The sequence below is a fragment of the Urocampus carinirostris genome, chromosome 19, assembly GCF_059441175.1.
Source record: "Urocampus carinirostris isolate Australia breed hairy pipefish chromosome 19, RoL_Ucar_1.0, whole genome shotgun sequence".
In the NCBI taxonomy this organism is placed as follows: Eukaryota; Metazoa; Chordata; class Actinopteri; order Syngnathiformes; family Syngnathidae; genus Urocampus; species Urocampus carinirostris.
Genome location: NC_142367.1, coordinates 15,913,438 through 15,935,344, shown reverse-complemented (window position 1 = coordinate 15,935,344; position 21,907 = coordinate 15,913,438). Strand labels below are relative to the sequence as shown.

Here is a 21,907-nt window from a genome sequence, read left to right as displayed (position 1 = left end):
TTATTCCGTTACAGTTACAGAAAAAAAGACCTAGTCAAATTACAGGTAACCTACGAACAAGTTAGGTTCCGGACAATCGTTCGTAAGTTGAATTTGTTCGTAAGTTGCTTCATTGCTATATTTTGTATGTTCATAGTTTCTATAAGTATGTTTAAAGCTTGTATAAGTAACCTGTATTGTTTTGTCCTAAAAAATAAACATTTCATAAAATAATATGCTCTATAAAGATGAATAAAGTTGTTTTTAACTTACTTTTGGAAGATGTGCTTCAAGAGGTCCTCCTCCGTAGTAAAAAGTGGCCAAAAAAAAAAAGAGTTTTCAGCATTTTCTCAACCGCATCAAGCTTTCTTATTCCACTTTCATTTCAAAAGATAGATAGATAGATAGATAGATAGATAGATAGTTTATTCATCCCCGTAGGGAAATTCACTCTTCAAGTCCAGCTTTTGTCCTTTTTAACAAAATACAATTTAATTCCTCTTTAAGGGTTAAGTGGTTTGGGTAGAATTAGCCTATGACGAGGCAGTCATCAGGAGAATAGTGCTTCATTTAACTGTATGTAGATGTTGAATCTTCTTACGGACTGTACTTTTTGTATAAGAATAATGGTAAAACGCGTTGCCCTATTTATGCCTAGAATATACAGAGGCAAGCCCTTTGAGACTCTTTGTGATTTAGGGCTATACAAATAAAAATGACTTGACTTGACTTGACCTCGGTTATTGCTGATTCACTGCTTCAAGGATTTTGAATTGAAATGTTTGTATTGTCATTAATATCAACATACCATGCATTGTGTTATGCAGCAGACAGCACACAGTAAATGCTTTGCGGAGGCAGGTTGTGTGCGTGTGTGTTGGGAAGGCGTGACTGTCTGCGCGACTGTGATAGGCTGGTGGATGCTGTCAGTCAAACAGCCGGGATGGCCAGGAGGAACTAGTCAATGTGTCCACCCAAAACAAACTGTGAAGCACAGCTAGAGCTACGGCAGGTACTTCAGCGGGTTGTTACATTGAAAATAAAAGTGATTATCACCAGCTGGTGCTCCTTAGATTGTGATCATGTCCAGGAAGAAACTGAGGCGGCGGCCGGACTCAAGGCAATAGTGGTGCCGCGGGTCCGGCCTACTGCAGCTTGGCTACGTATTATCCACTGCCGAGCCTCTATCTCACCAAAGCTAGATCCATTACGCATAAAACGCAAGACCTGGAGTTACAACTCATGGGAAACCGCTACATTCGGGTCGGTTGTATTTTAATGATCGCAGAGACCTGGCTCATTCGGAGTATACCTGAGACTAGCGTACAGCTAGCAGGCTACTCTCGAAATCACTTTCTTACACAGAAAGGAGAAGCCCTCCAATTTTGTTGTACTTTTGTATAATGATTATTAACACCAATTCTGCGTTTGTATTTGTAGACCTATAGTTGATATTTTGTTACATTTGTATACTCTCAGTCGGTAAGGACGACTATTTGGGGCTTTTATAAAGGGGATTCATGTTTTCTGGGTTCTGCTCCCCCATTATTCCCGATAACCAAGGTAATACCCTATTCTGTAAATAACTGCTCATCTGTTTTCAGTCTCTAATTGGAAAACATCCCTTTTCGGTATCCGGAACCAACGAACACAGTGACAAAAAAATGCCATTCCTCAACAAGATATGGATGAAGCTTCGGAGAAATTGATCAAAACGCCCACTAAGCTCTTTGTGGCAAGGCTAGCGGCGGTTATGCTAACCCTGTCGAACTGCAGCGTATTAGCACCGCTAATGCGTGATGATTATGGCTAATTGACTGCGATGGCACAACACGGGGACTAATCGAGTGCCAGATGGGTAATTTATCTAAAACAAGAAAAATGAAGGGGTAGTTAAGATGCCAAAAGCACAAAACACTTGTGTTGTTAGCGCTTTTTTATTATACTCAATGAAGTACTACATCATACTTGGGGTCATAGTTCAGAATAACAATTCATGCTTGACATAATTTCGCGCTTAGCTTACTCATGATATCCCACAAACGGAAAACGACGTTGGTTAAGATCACGTCGGAAAATCTTGGGGACTAAAAATCTCGTCATTTTTTTGAATTTTATTTTTCATGACCAGCAGATGGCGGCATTTTGTCTTTTTATGGTGATTGACCATGTTTAAGATCCAAAGACAACATAGACATACATTATTTATATAAATAAATAAATCACACAGTTCATGGATCCCTAAACCAGCAGGGTTACAGGGGCAAGATTTATGCAGAGAATCTTTGGACAAGACAAACAGTTGTCTTGTCCAAAGATTCTGCCACCTAAGCTGTGTATGCCAGCAGGTCATCCAATGTGATAATGGACCTCTTGGTTGATTCTCTGATTAGTTTTACCCTTTTTGGTCCATAGCTATAGAGGAACAGTCAGTTCTTGGTAGGATTGCAGTGGTTTTATGCTAACCCCATTTTGTTGCTATTCCTCGCATAGAGCTCTGGGAGATGTGTAAGTGTTGCGAAATATTCTCGTATTCCATTCCTGTTTTGAACTTTTCCACAACTTTATCCTGGACCTGCCTGGTCTGTTCGTTGGTCTGCATAATGCTTTTCTGTTTTCCAACGTCTGCTTCTACAGACCTCTGAGGCCATCACATGTTTACCTATTTTGCACATCTGTTCAGCTTCTCTTGCATTCTTCCACCACTGTATAGTACTCATAACTATAATTATTTACTTACTACTGCACATCAATTTATTTGTGCATTAAATGATCCTCACAATTCTTTTGCACTATTGTACGGAGTCCTTTTTCAGAGACTCGAACTTTTAATACATACTTATCTTTACTTCATATGTATTACTTATATATTTACGGAAATTGCGGGTCAGCAGTATCGGCATTTCGTTCTGTACACACGTGTACGAGAATGACAAATAAAGTCAAGTCAAGTCATTTTTATTTGTATAGCCCTTAATCACAAATAGTCTCAAAGGGCTTCACAAGTTATTACATATAAGAAGTTTAGGTTATTCGTATGCTATAAAGTAGATCTATATATCACAAAGCAGGCACATTTAAACTACGACTTAATGACACTCTTCCATTGTTAGTCATTTAGGACAACATTGGATCATTCAGAAGTCATCGGCGAACTACTGGAGTCAGTTGGCTGAGCTGAGAGAACAGGGGACCAGCATTTTTGTAACACCTACTTTTAAGTTTTTTTTTGTTGTAAATCAGTGTCTGAAACTCGTGATAAAATGTTACCGGACACCAGCCATAAAGTTGCCTGACCCATTTTTCACAACTTGAAACGCAATAAGACGACGAATCGCAAAAAAAAATGAAAAAAATTATGAATCTACTTATAACATTCATTGCATGTATATGACATCGCTGTTTTCCGTCTGCCATCAGTATGTACCTGTATTTATTCATCTTCATTCATGCAATATTTGCGTTACGTCCTCTGCTACAAGAAATTAACATTTCGTTGCGTCATAAATTTTGTGAGCTTCTTTTGAACATTTCTCCTGGGGCTGAGGTTTTGGCTTGATTCCTAACCACTTTACCATTTTTGTTGTGTTCTGTGCGTCTACTTTGGAAAATGATATGCAATGCAAATGCACAACCTTATATTCCTCGGGAAAGTCTGGAGGCACGAAGTTATTCGACACGGGCTTCTGATCGGCTGCCGAGTATGCAAATTGCTAAAAGAACCGAAATCCCGAAATTTCCAAACCGAATGAAGATTTCGAAATTGGAATAAAGCAAATATTTGGTTGAAAAAAAAAGAAAAAAAAAACGTAATAAAAAAAAAAAAAATCATAATTAAATCGGAATTAATCTTAATTAATCGTAATTTAAAAAAAAACTCTCGTTTTTTTTTTCTTGAAAAAGTTGTCGGCCACCCGGGCGGAGACATTTTGTAAGTTTTACGCCCGACATAAAAGATGCACGCCCCGGGTGTCCGGGCAGGAGTTTTTTTCAAACACTGTTGTAAATACAGGATTACGTTGGAATAATTTGTTGACCCTTAAAAGATGTTTTCCGTTTTTTGGCTTTAAGTGTAAAGCCTGTTATGCGCCAATGTGACAGAGGTTCGTAGCAGGCCGATACTTTTGCTAGGCACTGTGTATTTGTTTTCAATACAAAAACACAAAAAAACCCTTGACTGGCAGGCCTTTAATTTTCAGTGTACTAAGTAGAAGAATTATGTAAGACAACAGTTTGATTGGGCCGCTCCATAAAAAATTATTGGCAAGCAAAGCGCTCCATCATTCTTTTGTCTGTTTGGAATAAGATTAAAATTGATGTGTTTGGACACAGCTGATGAAGGATTTGTTTTAGCAAGGAAATCCGCCGCAGGCGATGTAAATCGTAATTAACAAAAGGGATTCCCGGGAAGCTTCTGGATTTACTGTCTTGGGCTTGTAAAATTTCTCGCCGGGACTCGGAAAACAAAACGAAAAGCCAGGAAGAGCGGCCCGGTCCGGGAGAGTTGTGTCAAAAACGATTTCATGACGAAACTGACAGATGAAATCTAAATATGCGAAAATTATAAACGAATAGAGTAAACAAAAAGAGTAGTATTGTACGGCTTAATGACTGGAATTGTAGGGAACAGCGACATTTTCTAGGCTCATACTTCTTTGCTTTTGGTTAGCGCAACCGGCTATTACATTAAGATACTCTTTGTATTTTTTAGATTAATGGTATAAGTAGTACTAATTTCAATACTAGACTACAATAGGAATTGTCTTTTATTGTCATTAATAACAAGGTAATGAGCATTGTTTACAACGAGTTTAGGCATATCCCTATCATTAATATTATTATTATTATAAGTAGAAGTACTAGTTAGTGTTAGTGACAGCAGTGGCAGAAGTAGTACTATTAGTAGCAGTAGCAGTGGTATTATTTGTGGTGATATTATAAATATCTGGACAATTATTTTTGCACTAGTGCTATTATTATATAAAGTGTTCTTCGTACTTATACTTGTGGTAGTATTAAATGTAGTTGTGGTAGTAGTAGTAGTAGTAGTAATACTGGTAATACTGCCACTACTACTAGTAATAGTAGTAGTAGTAATACTGGTAGTACTACCACTACTAGTAGTAGTAGTAGCGGTAATACTACTTCAACTACTACTACTAGAAGTAGTACTTCCACTACTAGAAGTACTACTTCTATTACTAGTACTACCACTACTACTAGTAGTAATACTTCTACTAAGAGTAGTAGTAGTGGTAGCGGTGGTGGTAGTAGTAGTTGTGGTGGTGGTAGTAGTAGTATTGGTAGTAGTAGTAGTTATGCTAGTGGTAGGAGTAGTAATGGTAGTGGTAGTAATGGTAGTGGTAGTTGAAATAGTGGTCATGGTAGTAGTATAAGTGGTGGTAGTAGAAGTAGTAGTAGTATTTGTTGTAGTAGTAGTAGAAGTAGTAGTAGTCATAGTGGTAGTACTAGAAGTAGAAGTAGTAGCAATGGTAGCTGTAGTTGTAATAGTGGTCGTGGTGGTGGTAGTAGTAGTAGTATTGGTAGTAGTAGTATTTGTAGTAATATCGTTGTATTAGTAGCAGTATTGGTAGTCGCATTAGTCACAGTGGTGGTTAGAGCAGTATTTGTAAAGTTATTATCTGTAGTATCAGAAGAAATGCTTATCAAAGTATTAGTTGTAGTAGTAGTTTGAAAAGAAGTATCCATAATATTATTATTAGTAGAATAACAGAGGCAGAAATTGGAGTGCAAATAATGGCATTTGTAGAAGGGATTGCATACCTGTCAAACTCCACGGCTCCATGCCCGTACAAACTGTCGTAATTTCCCGTACAAAATACAAAATAATCGTACACCAGTATTTTTTTCCGGAATGATGCATGATGGGAAATCCCCAGGCGGCAGACGCATTGACAACTTTGCGTTTTTCCATACAGATTTCCTTGTACGTCGTACTCGTCTTAAAATGCATAAAAACGTACTTTGTACGGCAAAACCGTACAGGTTGACAGGTATGGGATTGATTTGGTTTTACGTAGAAGTATTTATTTTTCTTTAAATAAATGTTTGTTGATTCGTTAGGTTATGCTATCATTCATGCCTTTATTTTTTCATGTATTATTATGAATTCAATTATTTTATTTTAAATACACATATGTATACATATTATTGAATTTATTAACTTCTTTATTTTGGGGTTATGCAGTATGTAGGTTGACCGGTATGATCGGAATCCGACCTTGGGAAGCTCCCAGGCAATTAGGAAGTAGTTGCATCATCATCTTTGAAGTACGCTGAAAACGCGCATGGCAAAATGATTTGCGCCATTTGAAGCAGAAATTCCTGCCGGCTGTCTGTTCACAGTAAATCAGCAACATCGCTTTTCTGACAATTATCTTCATAAAAAGGAGGGAAATAAAATCCACATGCTTTTATATTGTAAGCGCATTTCCGACTCCGACCAAGAGTCCAAAGGATTCCCATCATTTGCTGATGATCGGCTTCCAGGAACTATTTTTGGTTTTCCCGATTTGGCGATGGACGCCAAGCCCTAATTTGATGACTTAATTGGCAACTGTTGTTATTTTTTTTTTGCCTGTTTTGTAATCGTAGTAAGTACTTATATAAATGATCGGTCCTTATTTATGAGTATGGCTAAAAATAAAAATAAAAATATTTCTACTTGTAAAACTACTACTCATATTTAATAACTTTACTGACTTCTTTCAGTTTCAATTTTGTTTCTGCCCATTTAGTATAAGAATGATGGCAAGCTTTTTGGATTTTTGCATTTGTGAACTGTGTACAGTCATTGTCTGTGACCCATTGGTGTCCAGAATATTCTGTAAATAAAACCTTCGAAAGATCTGTGATTCTGGCCTTTATTTTCATAAACTAACTTCTTACCATTTAGCTAATTGTACAACTTGCATTAACAATTCAACCTGAATAGCAAAAGCAGATTTCACTTTGGAACAAAATTCTTAAAACATGACTCAGATCGGTTTTAATAATTTATTTCGGATTTTGTTACACTACTTTATCCCCCTGTCTGAGAGTATTACATGTTTTCTTTTACAACTTAGTGCATCACTTAGAATCCCATACATTTTTCATTTAGTAATTCCACAAAATCCGGACAGTCGCTTGATGATTTCACATCTATTTATGTAGATTTTTGTTTATTTATGTGTTTCTAATTATTATGTATATTTATGTGTTATCAAATTATTTATGTATGTGATTTTAATGGAAACATTTATTTATGTATTTATGTAACTTACTGCATTTGTCATGACGACTGAAGTTACTCAGCTGTGCCCGCTCATTTGGCGCCAACTGCCGCGGGTTCTGATTGGCTCCCTGTCAGTATTTGAAACGAGTCCTGTCAATCCCCTGTTGTCAGTCCGTCTGCAAACCTCAGTGAATACTAGACAAGTTTTTTCGACTCCAACCTGTCTCCGGCTACAACCTGTTTTGCTTCTGACCACATCTGTTCTCTCGTCCCGGCTTCCGACCCGTTTTTTCCGTCCCTGACACCGCCATCGCTCGCTACGGAAGATCCACTTCCTCGTTCGGAGCACAATCATAATTCGAAAGCGACATGCTTCCCGCGCCCAGCGAACACCGGATCATGGGCGCAGCCCTTCCTCTCTCTTTCAATAAATCTTGTGGTAAACGTCATGCAAGTAGGTCCTGTTTCCGTTCTGGTCTGACAGCGTTTCAAATCAACATTTTTTTATCTATCTATTTTTTATTTGTTTAAATACATAAACAATTTGAATATAGATACAAAAATATACAAAACGCTGTCCTTCACAGGACAAAGAGTCTTTGAGTCGTTGTTATGTCACAAAAGCAAAGGATGTAACGTCATTAGGAAAAAGTATGTTTTTAAAAAATATGATATCCACTAGATGCAATGCGTATAATACAATATGAGACTTAACATTTTGGGTTTTTCTCCAGTATCAGTATTGTCACATGCTGCTCTCCCCATCTCTGAAGAGCGGGATGACGCTTTACACCGAAAAACAAAGCCGACCAGATGATGAAGGTGCTGTATCTGAGTCAGATCAGAAGGCTTCTCCTGCTACTTGTACCCATGGAAAGCTGTTTCATGTAGGGGAGCAAACCCATACTCAGAACCGGCCTGGAGAGGGACGGGTTGTACTTGCCAGGCTGTATTTGGCCAAGTCACACCACAGAAAGTGATGCCCTGACAATCTTAGTGGTCAAGGAATCCGTGAATCGTGAACTCACAGCGTAAAATGCTTGCAGCCCGTTTTCTATGATTGTCTATAAACTTCTTCTCCTTATTAAAACAAAGTAATCAATTTTGTGACCTTGGAATGTGGAAGTATTGGAGAACTCTATTCAGAGCTCAGTCGATTGGAGGCGATTCCTACGCAGAACATCTGTGTTGGGTTAACACAATGACGTTGGGGAAGTGCACTGGCGCCCTGCTCCCATTGGCTGGTAGCTGCAGGCGACGCTTTTTAATTGGCCGTCTTCGTGCCAGACCTCGTAGCACCCATGCACACTAACGAACACTAAAAACACAGTTTCTTTGGTACCTTTTGTTTAAAAGTTGGATGAAGTAAAAAAGAGAATAGAACATCGCACAACCGCAGGATCATTAGAGACAAACAAGCGTACCGGGACTCCAAACAGGAAGCAGGTGGGACTCGGTCTGGCGTTAACTGGACCATCAGTCACTAATGAATCTCTGTTCTTACCTGCGGTGCACCAGTCACAAATATGCTAATGGACCCTGAATAAAAATGCTAATGTGCTAGGTCAGGAGTTTAGCACAAAGTGTACTTGCTGTAGAATTTCACAAGACAAGTATATCAATATACCCGAGCATAGAATTCAAACTCAAAGCTTCACTAAGCAAGTGCTAGTTTCAAAACCTTCGTGGTTACTTCCTGGTTAGCTTCTTGTAATGTCCTGGCCAAAAACCACAAAATCAAACTGGTCTGGTGCAAGCTAGGATAAACGCAAGCATGCCAATGACTTAAAAACAAGAACAGCCTACTGTGACCCAAAAATCTCGGAAAATTGACCCATGACACAAATTGGGTTACTTTTGACTAAACAGTTTTCAGGGTGGGGATTGACTTTGGCTGATTTGGCCTAATTTGGAGTAACTATAGTTTGAAATCAAACCTAAAACACAAAGTCAAACCTGAAACACAAAATCAACCATACCTAAAACACAAACTAAAGCCTAAAACAAAGAGATAAGCATGTAACACAAAACCAAACTAAACCCGAAACACAAAGGAAAACCTAAAAGTCAAGTCAAGTTCATTTGTATAGCCCTAATCACAAAAAGTCTCAAAGGGCTGTACAGAATACACACTTCTATTAAACAACACAATTTACATAAAACAAAAAAATAAAACAAAATAAGACCTAAACACAAAACCAAACAAACCACACCAAAATCACAAAACCAAACCTATGACAGTAAGCAAAACTGAACCTTTAAGACAAAATTAAATCTTAAATTTCAAACAAAACCTAAATCACAGAATCAAACAAACTAAAACAAAGCCTAAAATACGAAACCAAACCTGACCTGGAACTCAAAACCAAACAGTAATCGTAAAACTAAACCAAACGAAACAAAAACTAAACCTAATGTACAAAACCAGACCCGTAACCTTGAACAAACACAAAACAAAAGCAAAAAAATAAAATAAAAATAAACCCAAATCACAAAATCAGAAAAACCTTAAACACAAAACAAAGCCTAAAATACAATACCAAACCTTTCCTTTGAACTCAAAACCAAACAGTAAACGTAAAACTAAACCAAAAATAAAAAATACTTTAACCTAAAGTACAAAACCAGCCCTAAGTAAAAGATAGATAGATAGATAGATAGATAGATACTTTATTCATCCCCTAAGGGAAATTCACATTTCCAGCAGCATCCCTGAGCTGAGCCCACTTTAGCATGTTATATAGATTAACTAAATAGTGCTACACAGAACACATAATGCAGTAAGATCCAATGTAGGTGGTGTGGTTTAATGTGGGCCTTTACTCTGCCGGGTGGAGTTAAAGAGCCTCATGGCATGAGGAAGAAAAGATCTCTTCAGTCTGTCCGTAGTACAAGACAGTGACAGCAGTCTGTCACTGAAACTGCTCTTCTGTCCGGAGATAATGCTGTGAAGCGGATGCGATGGATTGTCCATGATTGACCTCAGCTTTTTCAGTGCCTGTCTCTCAGCTGCTGTTGTTAGGCTGTCCAGCTCTTTGCCCACAACAGAGCTCGCTTTCCTAGCCAGTTTATTGAGACGAGAGGCATCCTTCTTCTTGACGCTGCCTCCCCAACACGCTGCCGCATAGAAGAGGGCGCTTGCCACTACTGTCTCATAGAATATTTTCAGGAGCTTTTTGCAGATGTTGAAGGAGGCCAGCCTTCTGAGGAAGTAAAGTCGGCTTTGCCCTTTCCTACATAGAGCTTCTGTGTTGGCAGTCCAGTCCAGTTTGTTGTCCAGCTGCACACCCAGGTATTTGTAGGTCTGGACAAATTCTACACATTCTCCCTTGATGGTTACAGGAACCGGGTGAGTTCTGGTTCTCCTGAAGTCCACCACCATCTCTCTGGTCTTGGTGGTGTTTAGGTGCAGGTGGTTTGCGTCGCTCCATCGGACAAAGTCCTGAATCAATTTCCTGTACTCCTCCTCCTGCCCGTTTCTGATACATCCCACGATCGCAGTGTCATCGGCAAACTTTTGCACATGGCAGGACTCAGAGTTGTACTTAAAGTCCGATGTATATAGAATGAATAGGAACGGAGAGAGAACGGTCCCCTGCGGAGATCCTGTGCTGCTAACCACGGTGTCCGATGTACAGCCCCCCTGTTTCACATACTGCGGTCTGCCTGTCAGGTAGTCAGTAATCCATTCTACAAGGTGTGAGCTAACTCCCATCTCTGTCAATTTCCTACTCAGTAGCAGAGGCTGTATGGTATTGAAGGCACTAGAGAAGTCCAAAAATGTAATCCTCACAGCCCCCTTCGCCCTATCCAGGTGAGAGAGGGATCGGTGTAACATGTATAATATAGCATCCTCCACTCCCACCTTCTCCTGGTAAGCAAATTGCAGTGGGTCGATGGCGTGACGGACCTGTAGCCTCAGGTGGTGCAGCAGCAGCCGCTCCATGGTCTTCATCACATGTGATGTCAGGGCGACTGGCCTGAAGTCGTTGAGTTCCTCTGGTCTTGATTTCTTTGGGACTGGGATGATGCAGGATGTTTTCCACAGCTGAGGGACCCTCCCCTGTTCAAGGCTCAGGTTGAAGATGCGCTGTAGAGGGTCTCCCAGCTCAGACGCACAGGCTTTCAGCAGTCGGGGGGATATTCCATCCGGACCAGCTGCCTTGCTGGTTCGTAGCCTTCTCAGCTCCCCACACACCTGGGCTGAAGTTATTTTTAGTGGGGGGATGTCTTCCATGCTAGTGTCCAGAGGGGGAGGGGGAAGGACAGCTGCACAACTCAGGGGTGAGGATGAGGCGGAGTGGTCAAACCTGTTGAAAAAGTTGTTCAACTGGTTGACTCGCCCCACATCTATATCCACAGCCACTCCCTGCTTGGTGCTGCAGCCAGTAATTGTTTTCATCCCTTCCCACACCTCCTTCATGTTGTTGTTCAGCAGCTTTTTCTCCAACTTCCTCCTGTACTGCTCCTTCCCTTTCCGGAGCTGGACTTTGAGCTCCTTCTGTACTCGTTTTAGCTCCTGATGATCACCATTTTTAAAGGCCCTCTTCTTTTGGTTCAGAAGGCACTTGATGTCTCTCGTGATCCAGGGCTTGTTGTTGGCATAGCAGCGTACAGTCTTTATAGGAACAACATTGTCCATGCAGAACTTAATGTAGTCAGTAGTGCAGTTTGCCATCTCCTCAATGTCCCCACTGCTGGACCCTAGCAGGACATCCCAGTCCGTACATCCAAAGCAGTCTCTCAGAGCCTGCTCTGCCTCGGTGGACCATTTTCTAAATGAGCGTGTGGTTGTTGGTAGCCTCCTCACTCTTGGTTTGTACTGTGGTTTAAGCAGAATGAGGTTGTGGTCTCCTTTTCCAAGGGCAGGCAGTGGTTTAGCGCTGTATGCATTTTTTATATTCGCATACAATCCAAACCTTACTCACAAAACCAAAACAAACAAACCTTACTCACAAAACCAAAACAAACAAAACAAAAGAAACAAAATCCAAATCACAAAATAAAAAATAAAAACCCCAAAACACAAAACAAACCCTAAAATATAAAACCAAACCTTACCTGGAACTCAAAACCAAACAGTAAACGTAAAACTAAACAAAAAAAATAAAATAAAAAAATAAACGAAACCTAACTTATAAAACCAGACCCAACGTAAAACATCAAACCAATCCAAACCTTAAACACAAAACCAAAGCAAACCAAAAGAAACAAACCCCCCCCCCAAAAAAAAAAAAAACCTAAAACACAAAACAAACCCTAAAAACATAACCTAAATCCCTAAACATACCATAGAACAAAACCAAAGATGCTAAAGAGCCAATGACACGAACTTATAATACAAAACCAAACCTAGAACACATAACCAAACCACCCTTAAAACACCAAAGACAAAACTTTACCCCGAATTCAACTTTTCCTGAGGTCAGCAACATTTTTAGAATAAACAACAACAATATTCAAGAACCACCTTATCTCGCATAAACAAGTCAAGCCAAAGCCGTCACATTTCTCCTGGATTCTCAATGTGTCAGAAACTCTTCCATGTATTTATAGAGAAGTTGGGCTTTACTCCTTTGTCTTCCCTTTCTCTTTTTGAGGATGGAAGCTTTTACTGATGTGTTCCAAAGGTTGCTTTAGCTTTGGGCAACAGCGGTGACAGCTTGGTTGAGCTGGGTGACGCCGTCAATGCCTGTCAAGCTCAAAAAGCTCGCCTTGAGTTTTATGATGCAGGCACACAGTCTCAAAACAAAGGTGAGAATGTATATACTAAAAACGAGCGGGTTGGTAGGTAGGTAGGTAGATAAAACGATAGAGATAGATAGATAGATAAAACAATAGAGATAGATAGATAGATAGATAGATAGATAAATAGATAAAACAATAGAGATCACTAGATAGATAGATAGATAGATAGATAGATAGATAGATAGATAGATAGATAGATAGATAGATAGATAGATAGATAGATAAAACAATAGAGCTAACTAGATAGATAGATAGATAGATAAAACAATAGAGATCACTAGATAGATAGATAGATAACTAGATAGATAGATAGATAGATAAAACAATAGAGATATCTATATAGATAGATAGAGATAGATAAAACAATAGAGATATCTATATAGATAGATAGAGATAGATAAATCAATAGAGATATCTATATAGATAGATAGAGATAGATAAAACAATAGAGATATCTATATAGATAAATAGAGATAGATAAAACAATAGAGATATTTATATAGATAGATAGATATGGATAAAACAATAGAGATATCTATATCGATAGATAGAGATAGATAAAACAATAGAGATATCTAGATAGATAGATAGAGATAGATAAAACAATAGAGATATCTAGATAGATAGATAGAGATAAATAGGTAGATAGATAAGTACATAGAGATAGGTAGATAGAGATAAAGAGATGAATAGATAAAGAGAACGGGATAGAGGGATAGAGAGCTAAAGAGATATAGAGACAGAAAGATAGAGAGATAAAGAGATAGATAGATACTTTATTCATTCCCGTAGGGAAATTCACACTTCCAGCAGTCTCCTTTGTTGTTTATTAACATATCACCCCCTGGGAGACTATAGGGGTGTTTGCATACACTGATGTGTCTCAGGGAACCCAGATATTCAAAATTATTTTCATTCAGTCACAAAATGCCTACTTCCTCTAGTACTTCCTCTCTTACGCAGAAGTAGCTAATGCGTTCTTACGTTGCATCGGTTCGTAAGCGCCGGAAAAAAAATCAACACCAGCTCCACCGCTTTAGCCCAGAGTCGTAAAGGCCTCTTGGTAGTACAAAGTAGTCATAAACCAAATGTTATTGAGAGCATCATTGCGCCAAAGCGCGCAATCAACATAAAATTTATTTTGACGTTTCGGGGGGTCATAAAATGCCACGCTTTCCCTTTTGAGATTTCAAAAGAAGAGAATAAACCAAGACGAAAGAAAATATATGACAAAATAAAGGATGATCTCACTATTGAATGTGTATCCAGTGATTTGTATTTGTTAGGACTCCCTGCTGTCTGATTGTCAATTTCAGCATGTAAGCAGGAACATTATTGACGCAGTAACGAATTAGAGACCTGCATATTTTATAAACGAAAGGTAGCATTTGTTGGCTTGGAGAGGGATGGGTGACACCAGGCTGTACTTGCCCAAGATACACCACAGGAAATGGTGCCCTTATGATTCTAGTGGTTAAGGGATCCAACCATCATTCATTACAATTATATTTGTTTTTCTTAAAATTCTACATCTGTTCCTTAAAGGGACCATGTGTATTGTTTATTGCCTCCTGGTGGTGAAAAAAAAACAACAACCTTCATTTAAAAAAACAAAAAATAATATTCAGTTAAATAATAAGCAAATATATGAAATGTAAACAAGCATTTTTTTTAAATACTTGGCGGTTCAGAAATTAGCATTTATCCGACATAGGATGATCCTCCCCTAGAGGTAGCTGACATGATTGGATGTGTCATTGATGCTAAGGCTAATCTAAAAAAGTCTTTTTTCTTCCTTTTTCTGCACATAACATTAATTATTTATTTTTTCTAACTCTTGAAGCTCATCTTCCAAAAGTAAGTTAAACTCAACTATATTTATCTTTATAGAGCATATTATTTTATGAAACGTTTATATTTTAGTACAAAACAATACAGGTTATTTATTTAAACCTTAAACATACAAAATATAACCCTGAAGCAACTTACGAAAAAATTCACCTTACTAACGATCTCGTTCGTAAATAGGGCAGCGTCTGTATAGTGGTCAAATATTACACACTGCTCCTTTAATAATAATAATATACTGTATGTAGTTCATAACTTTAGAATGACTACAAAATATGATATCTATAGGGTGTCTGTAAAAATTCAACATGCATAATTTTTTTTTTTTTTAATATATTTTTTTTATGTGGATAAGGCAAAGTAGTCGTTTATTCGAACGGTATTTGTTTTACCTGGATTAAAACGACATTTGCGATGTGCTATCTAAAGGAGGACCAATTTAATGGCTTGCATTATCGAAGCTAACGGCAAAAATGTTTCCACAATTGCAACTTGGTGTACGTTTATTGCCCGGGAAGTTGGAGATTTAAAGGCTTCATTGCGAATGTGTAGGCAACGTGTTTGGGATACACTTGATGCTGTCTGTTTGTGTGTGTTTGCTAGCGCCATTTGCTACTTTTCTCACCACAGCTGCTGTAAAAGTTCAGGACTTTGTTTTGAGTCAAGTGTTTGTTGGATCACAGTAATGTCCCGTCAAAGAAAACTGTAGTTTGGATATAAAAATAGATATATTTAAATGAATATATATTTCGTATGTGAATTAAAGGCTTTATAAACAGTGTCAATTTATCTCAAGAAGTATTTTTACTATGTAGTTCAATTCATCCACTAAAAAGCCGAAGCTAACAATAGAAACTAGCGACGCTAATGCTTTCAAAGCCTACCTTCGCTAACATGGCTGCTAGCATTAGTAACAAACTGCCTTTGCTGTGCTTTTTTCGCAATATTAGAACAACGTACAGTAATTTCAAAGACAAGTTTTGAGCATGCTAAATATTAGCATCGTTTTACGCTAAATGAATGGCACTGTCTATTTCTTGATGGAAGGCTAGTATATATACTGTACAAGTACTTATACATTTATCTATCTTATTACTCATTGATTGCATTTTTCAAAGTAAAATAAAGAAAGTAAAATAAAGAAAATAAGAAAAACAATATTTAAAAAAAGCATCTTAAGATAATAATAGCTAATTTTTGCAATGACAAGAAAACTTTCTAGCTTTGTGAGTGCTAAAACCTACTATTATTTTTCCATGCTTACAAAGTACTAAAAAAACTAGCGCATATAAAATGTTGCTCTCTTATTATGTTTTCTTTTAATGTTTTTTCACAGGGCGTCAAAGGTGCAAGCAGTTAGAGAGGGAGAAAAAGCCAATAGAATATGAAGAAAATGACTAAAAGGACTTTTTTAAAACTTTAAAATAATGATTAAATCTCATGTTAAAGAACGTCTGGGAAAAGGTGGTTTGACTGCAAATGTCCAGAGTGCACCAACCTGAGGGGAGTGGCAGAACTGCGCCCACCTGTGTCCAATCTCACGACACTTGAATCTCCTCATACCTAGCCTATTCCATTGGCTGTTATGAGCTGTGTCAAACGGACTATAGCTCAGGGGCCAAACGGAAGGAAAAACATTCTCACAGGGGACGGACTGGTAAATTAATGGCATCTAAAATGTTCCTTGGCTGGAGGTTTTCTGGAGGGATTTTTCAGTCGACTGTATTTGGAAAAAACAACTGCAAAACAATAACTGAATTCATTCCCACTACAGTTTATTTAACTGAGGGAATCTCAACCAGTCTAGAAAGTTACACAAATAGCATACAAACACTAATTTAAATGATTGTTTTTATGGTTAAAAGTCTTAGTTTTTTATTTGTATTTTGTATTTTTTTGTATTGCCTTAAACAGCGCATCCATGACTTTTATTTTAAATAAAATCGGAATGGGTTGCCTCAATATTCTTTAGGTGATTAATGGTAGTCAGCAAATACAAATACAGTGGGTGCTTTGCAAGTGGCGAGCTGTGGATACCTCCGGGGGACATATCTAAATTGGCAAATCATTGATGCGATTGCAGTTAATTTTTCTCTTCTGACATCATAGGCGCCGCCGCGAGCGGCAGCCTTTCCAGCAGCTCCGTGTTATTTCGCACTTTTTATGATTTATTGTTTTAAGTGTCTGCTTCTATCTTCGGTGTTTTTCGTCCCGTTTGACAACTACACTTTGAATTACTGGGTTTTAACGCACAAAAATGAGTTAATTCGAGGAATCAACTCCATGCTCTGAAGAATTCTCATGCCGGCGTGATGAGGCGGCCCTATCGTGGTTGCAGAGCCGGAGCTAAGGCTAAGCGGCTAGCGGCGTTATAAGTCTTCGGTACCGTCTGTAATCATGGTAAATGTGAACTCTACCAAATAAGACAGACGAACTGGCTGTGCTGGTGAAAAACATCAAAGCGTACAGGGAGTGCAGTTTGCTGTATTTTATGGAAAGGTGGCTCACGTCTAGCATCCCGGACGCTAATGTGGAGCTACCCGGCTTCAACGCTATTAGGGACGGAGACAAAAAAGCCTGCGGGAAGCGGAGAGGAGGTGGACTTGCTATCTACGTGAACACGAAGTGGTGTAACCCTGGGCACAAAGATTTCCATCTGCTGCAGGGACGTCGAACTTTTGGACTAGCATGTGACGTCATTCACTCCGCTGCTGCTAAATTATAACACAGCACCCCGAGGCCATCCTGTTAATCTGTTAATAAACAACAAAGGGATACTGCTGGAAGTGTGAATTTCCCTACGGGGATGAATAAAGTATCTATCTATCTCTCAGCATTGTCAACATAAAATGATGTAGCGGGCCACATTTGGCCAGCGGGCCATGAGTTTGACACATTTGGCATAAACTGTTGTGTTATTGATATTGTTACTGTTACAGCAGTTTTGTAACCAACAATATGTCCATTCTGTTGTTTCTTTAAAACTAGTTTTGTCACCAAACATCTTGTTCGAGCATGTCTGTTTCCCTGCAATTGGGTCCAACACCATAACCCAACAAAATGAAGGTTTTTAGTCAGAGTTATAAAATCTTCCTAGGAATTGGGGCTCATAACGCATTAAATCATACCGGATCTGTCATTTTTCTCCGTTACCATGCGACCCACTGACAGTCACATCTGCTCCGCGTTCATCTATCGGCATTCGTCTGCAATGAGGGCATCTAATAGGGTCCTCACGGGGCCACGACTCTCCAAGGGCTCTCCGGGGGGAATCCAGAAATAAGGACCCCTGACCTCAAGATCGACGGAGGCTGACGTCAAGCGATCTCCCAAAAATGTTTGCTTTGTTTACTCAGCTGACGGAACCGAGCCCGTGAATTCCGTGACCAATAGCCGAGCTACAGAATCGAATCGACAGAGGAAGAATGGGAAGGAGGGAAGATGAAAGCAAAAAAAAAAAAATGGGGCCGTCATTGGATTGACCCGCTCTGGGATTTGATGGCGACCCAACTTTGATGTGGGGAGATGGTGCAAATCGCTGCAATCTGGGCAATCGCATTGAAAAAATGCAGGAAATCAGAGGAGGAAGCAGGTAATGCAAGATGGAGGCAGTGATTATGAAAGGTTATGAATGTAAGAAAATAAACCGTTTTTATTTGTTCATTGTCTAAATCGGCCCTCGTCGGTTTATATATGAAACAATTAAATAAAGACAAATCATTTTTTAAAAATGTTAATATTACTTTAATTTAATCTCAGATTATTTCTAGTCTGAATAACTACCTATTATGATTCCTTACATCACTTAATGACAATCTAACTCTGGGGTGTCAAACTAATTTAAACTCGGGGGCCACACAATAGAACAAACATTCCCTCAGGGCCGGACGAGTAGGTTAGAGAGAAAGAAAAAAAGATTGAAAGAAATAAGAGAAAGAGGGAGAGAAAAGTAGAGAGGTTGGGACAAATAAAGAGAGAAAAGGAGAACGAGAGATCAAGAGAACGAGAGAACGAGAGAAAGAGAGAGAGAGAGAGAGAGAGAGAGAGGGAAAAACGCATGAGAAGCAAAAAATATAAAATGAGAAATAATGAGAGACTGGTAAAGAAAGAAAGAAATCCAAAGAGAAACAGAAGGAGAGAAAAGAGAAGAAGAGAAAGAGAAAATGGGAGGAAGAGAAAAGGGGAGAAAGAGAGTAGGGGAAATAAGAGAGATAGTGACAATACAGAGAAAAACAAAAAGAGAGCAAAAGGTAAAAAGACAGAGAGAGAGACAAAAAGGAACAAATAAAGAGAAAAAGAGGGACAGAGAGAGTGACAGAAAAATAGAGGAAGAGAGAGAGAGAGGAAAAGAGAGAGAGAGAGAGAGAGAGGAAAAAAAGAGAGAGAGAGAGAGAGAGAGAGAGAAAAAAAAAAAAAGAGAGAGAGAGAGAGAGAGAGAGCGAGAGCGAGAGAGAGAGACATACAACTACAGCGTCTTTGTGAGAGTCACCTGGCTTTGGCAACAAGTGGACAACCTGCAGCTCAATTTTCTCTTGCACTTTCCTCAGCATTGTCTCGCAGGCCGCATTCAATCCCTTAGCGGGCCTGATCCGGCCCGCGGGCCACCTGTTTGACACCACTAATCTAACTAATCCAACTAAACTCCAAATTCCCCGATGTTTGATGGTTACATTTCTTCGTTAGAACCAATTGTTCTAGGATAAAGCCATGTTAGTTAACTAGCAAGCTAGGCGAAGTCCATGAAAGTCTGGGAATATACGCTAATGTTTGAAAGTTTGCGGTCACCCAGACAATTTTGTGTTTTCCACGAAATAGCCAGTTTGTGCAATGTATGTGTTCTTTTGCCCATATTGATCTCTTTCTTTTGTTGGCCATTTTCAGATATACCTTTGTCTTTGCTACTCTGCCTTGAAGGCCAGCATTTTGGAGTCAGCTCTTCACTGTAGATGTTAACACTGGTGTTTGGCAGGTAGCCAAGCTGCTAGTTGAAGACCTGTAAGGCATCTAATTCTCAAACTAAGGACTCTAATGTTCTTGTCTTCTTGTCACTTCTCTTTCTACTCTAGAGCCTGTTTGTGCCGTTTTCTGAAGGGAGTAGTACCCTCAGTTGGAGAAGATCTTCAGTTTATTGTCTGATAACAAGAACAGACTGTTGCGTTTCACACTAAAATTCTCTTTTTTTTGCTATTTTCAAAGTTAAACCACAACGAGCTCAAAGGAAGGTCAGTTTAATAGCTTCCCTTACCTTGACTGTTTTAAGCTGAGCAAACAAACATCATTGCACAAAGGTTTTCTAATCATCCATTTTGCTTCTAACACAATTAGCAAACACAATATACTATTATAATACTAGAATGCTGGTTACTGGAAATGGGTCTCTACCTAAAAACAGTTCAGCTAAAAGATTTTTTACCACGTTAATAATGTATGGGGCGTATTTCTGATTAGTTTTTGTTATCTTTATTGTAAATACATTGCTTTCCCTTTAAAAATGAGGACATTTCTAGGTGAGCCCAAACTTTTGAAGGATAGTGTAAATGAAAAATATGTTTTTGAGATTTGCCAATTGGATTACCTTAGCGTGTCCTTGTATGTCTAAAATTGATTTCGGGGGAAATAAAAGTGATTATTTTATCCAGAAAAAAAACAAACAAATATTTTGTGTGCTAATTTGCATGTACATTATTTAAAAAAATACAACTTTATTTAAGGATGTTCAATGTTTTTCTGCATGGGCACTTAAAAGATCTGGACAAGAACCCCCAAAAACCAAAAATCTCTTTTTACAGGTTGGTGCCAGACATCTCTCGCCCCTCAAAATAGTGTAATTCTCTATTTTAATTGAAACAGAGGCAAATAAATAAAATTTACAGTTCGACATTTTCGATAAATTCAATTTATTTCTTTTTGCCAAATATGTTATTTTTCTTATGGTGTTTGGCCTTTTCCAAGATTAAAATGCAGAAGGAGGTTGAGCGGGCTCATCACTTTTGGGGTTCCCTCATATTGTCTGTTTTGTGACATTGCTAAAATGGGGTTGCCAAAATATAAAAAAAATAAGGTTTCCTGTAAAACATCTGTGAGGCTGGATTTGATGTCTGTTGAACATGTAAATGTGATGAAAAATTTGTTGAAAAAAAGTGCAAATCTAAAATCCAGCTCCTCCCGCATGCATACATCAAGGTTAAGCTTCTCTGTTGTTTTTGTTGGTCTGGATTGAACAAGGCCCTTAGAAAAGAGTCCAGCTTCCTATCTTTCTCTCCATTGCTCTGTTCTTTCAACTCTCTAGTATGTTGATTACCTTCGCGTAAGGAAATCCAAAAAATGACTCCGCCACCCCCTGCGACCCTACTGAGGCAAAGCGGTGCAGCGAATGAGATGAGACTCCGCAACCACAACACCACGACTAGAAGACCGACTTTACTTCAGGCTTATTTTTTTCCAATTAGGCACGGAACATGTAGTGTTCCTCTCTACAATTAAACAAATATGTTACAAAATATTCCGCGTGTCGGGGAACTTGAGAAATTGAGTTTCAAAGTTGACTGATCTGGCGTGTTTGCTGTAGAGCTGTGACATTATTGAAGAAACACAACACTCTCGGAATGGTAAATCCCATTAACACAACACGTAAGTCAAGCTCCGTAACAGACAGCAAATGTAGTGAACAGCTAATGCCTACCACTCATTTCTGCGTGGAGGTAGGAGATTGTGGCTTTTTGTTTTTGTTTTTTGTCAGGTGTTGGTATCGTCACGGCTTGGCAAGAGTTGTCTGTTTTGTTTGCTCCCGATTGGCGCTCGTTGGCTGCCAACTGTGGGTTGTTTGGCGAGTTAGTCTGGCATTTTGCCGTGTCCCTGTGTTTATTCTCAGCCAGCTTCGTGTTTATCGCTGGAGTCGCTTTTCTTTGTTTGTTCCCAGTTAGCCTGGCAAAACACCGTGTTTTTAGACTGGCCATGTTACTATGTTTGTTTATACCTGGCTGGTTTCGTGTTTGTCGCCACTTTTAGTTGTCAGTTTCTGATTAGCCTGTCTGCTGGCGGCTCTCTGTATGTTATTTTTTTTTAGTTAGGCTGCTTGCCTTTTGTTGTACCATT

The 21,907-nt window shown here is 38.9% G+C and overlaps 1 protein-coding gene across 1 annotated transcript in view; it reads right to left on the bottom strand.

Annotated features, from left to right (window-relative positions):
- Positions 1–5,300: 5,300 nt before the first annotated feature.
- LOC148347492 (uncharacterized) overlaps positions 5,301–21,907 on the bottom strand; it is an 85,414-nt gene continuing 68,807 nt past the window's right edge. The window contains exon 4 of the mRNA XM_088324273.1: positions 5,301–5,447. Coding sequence (XP_088180399.1) covers positions 5,301–5,447 — 147 coding nt within the window. The remainder of the gene's footprint in view (positions 5,448–21,907) is intronic.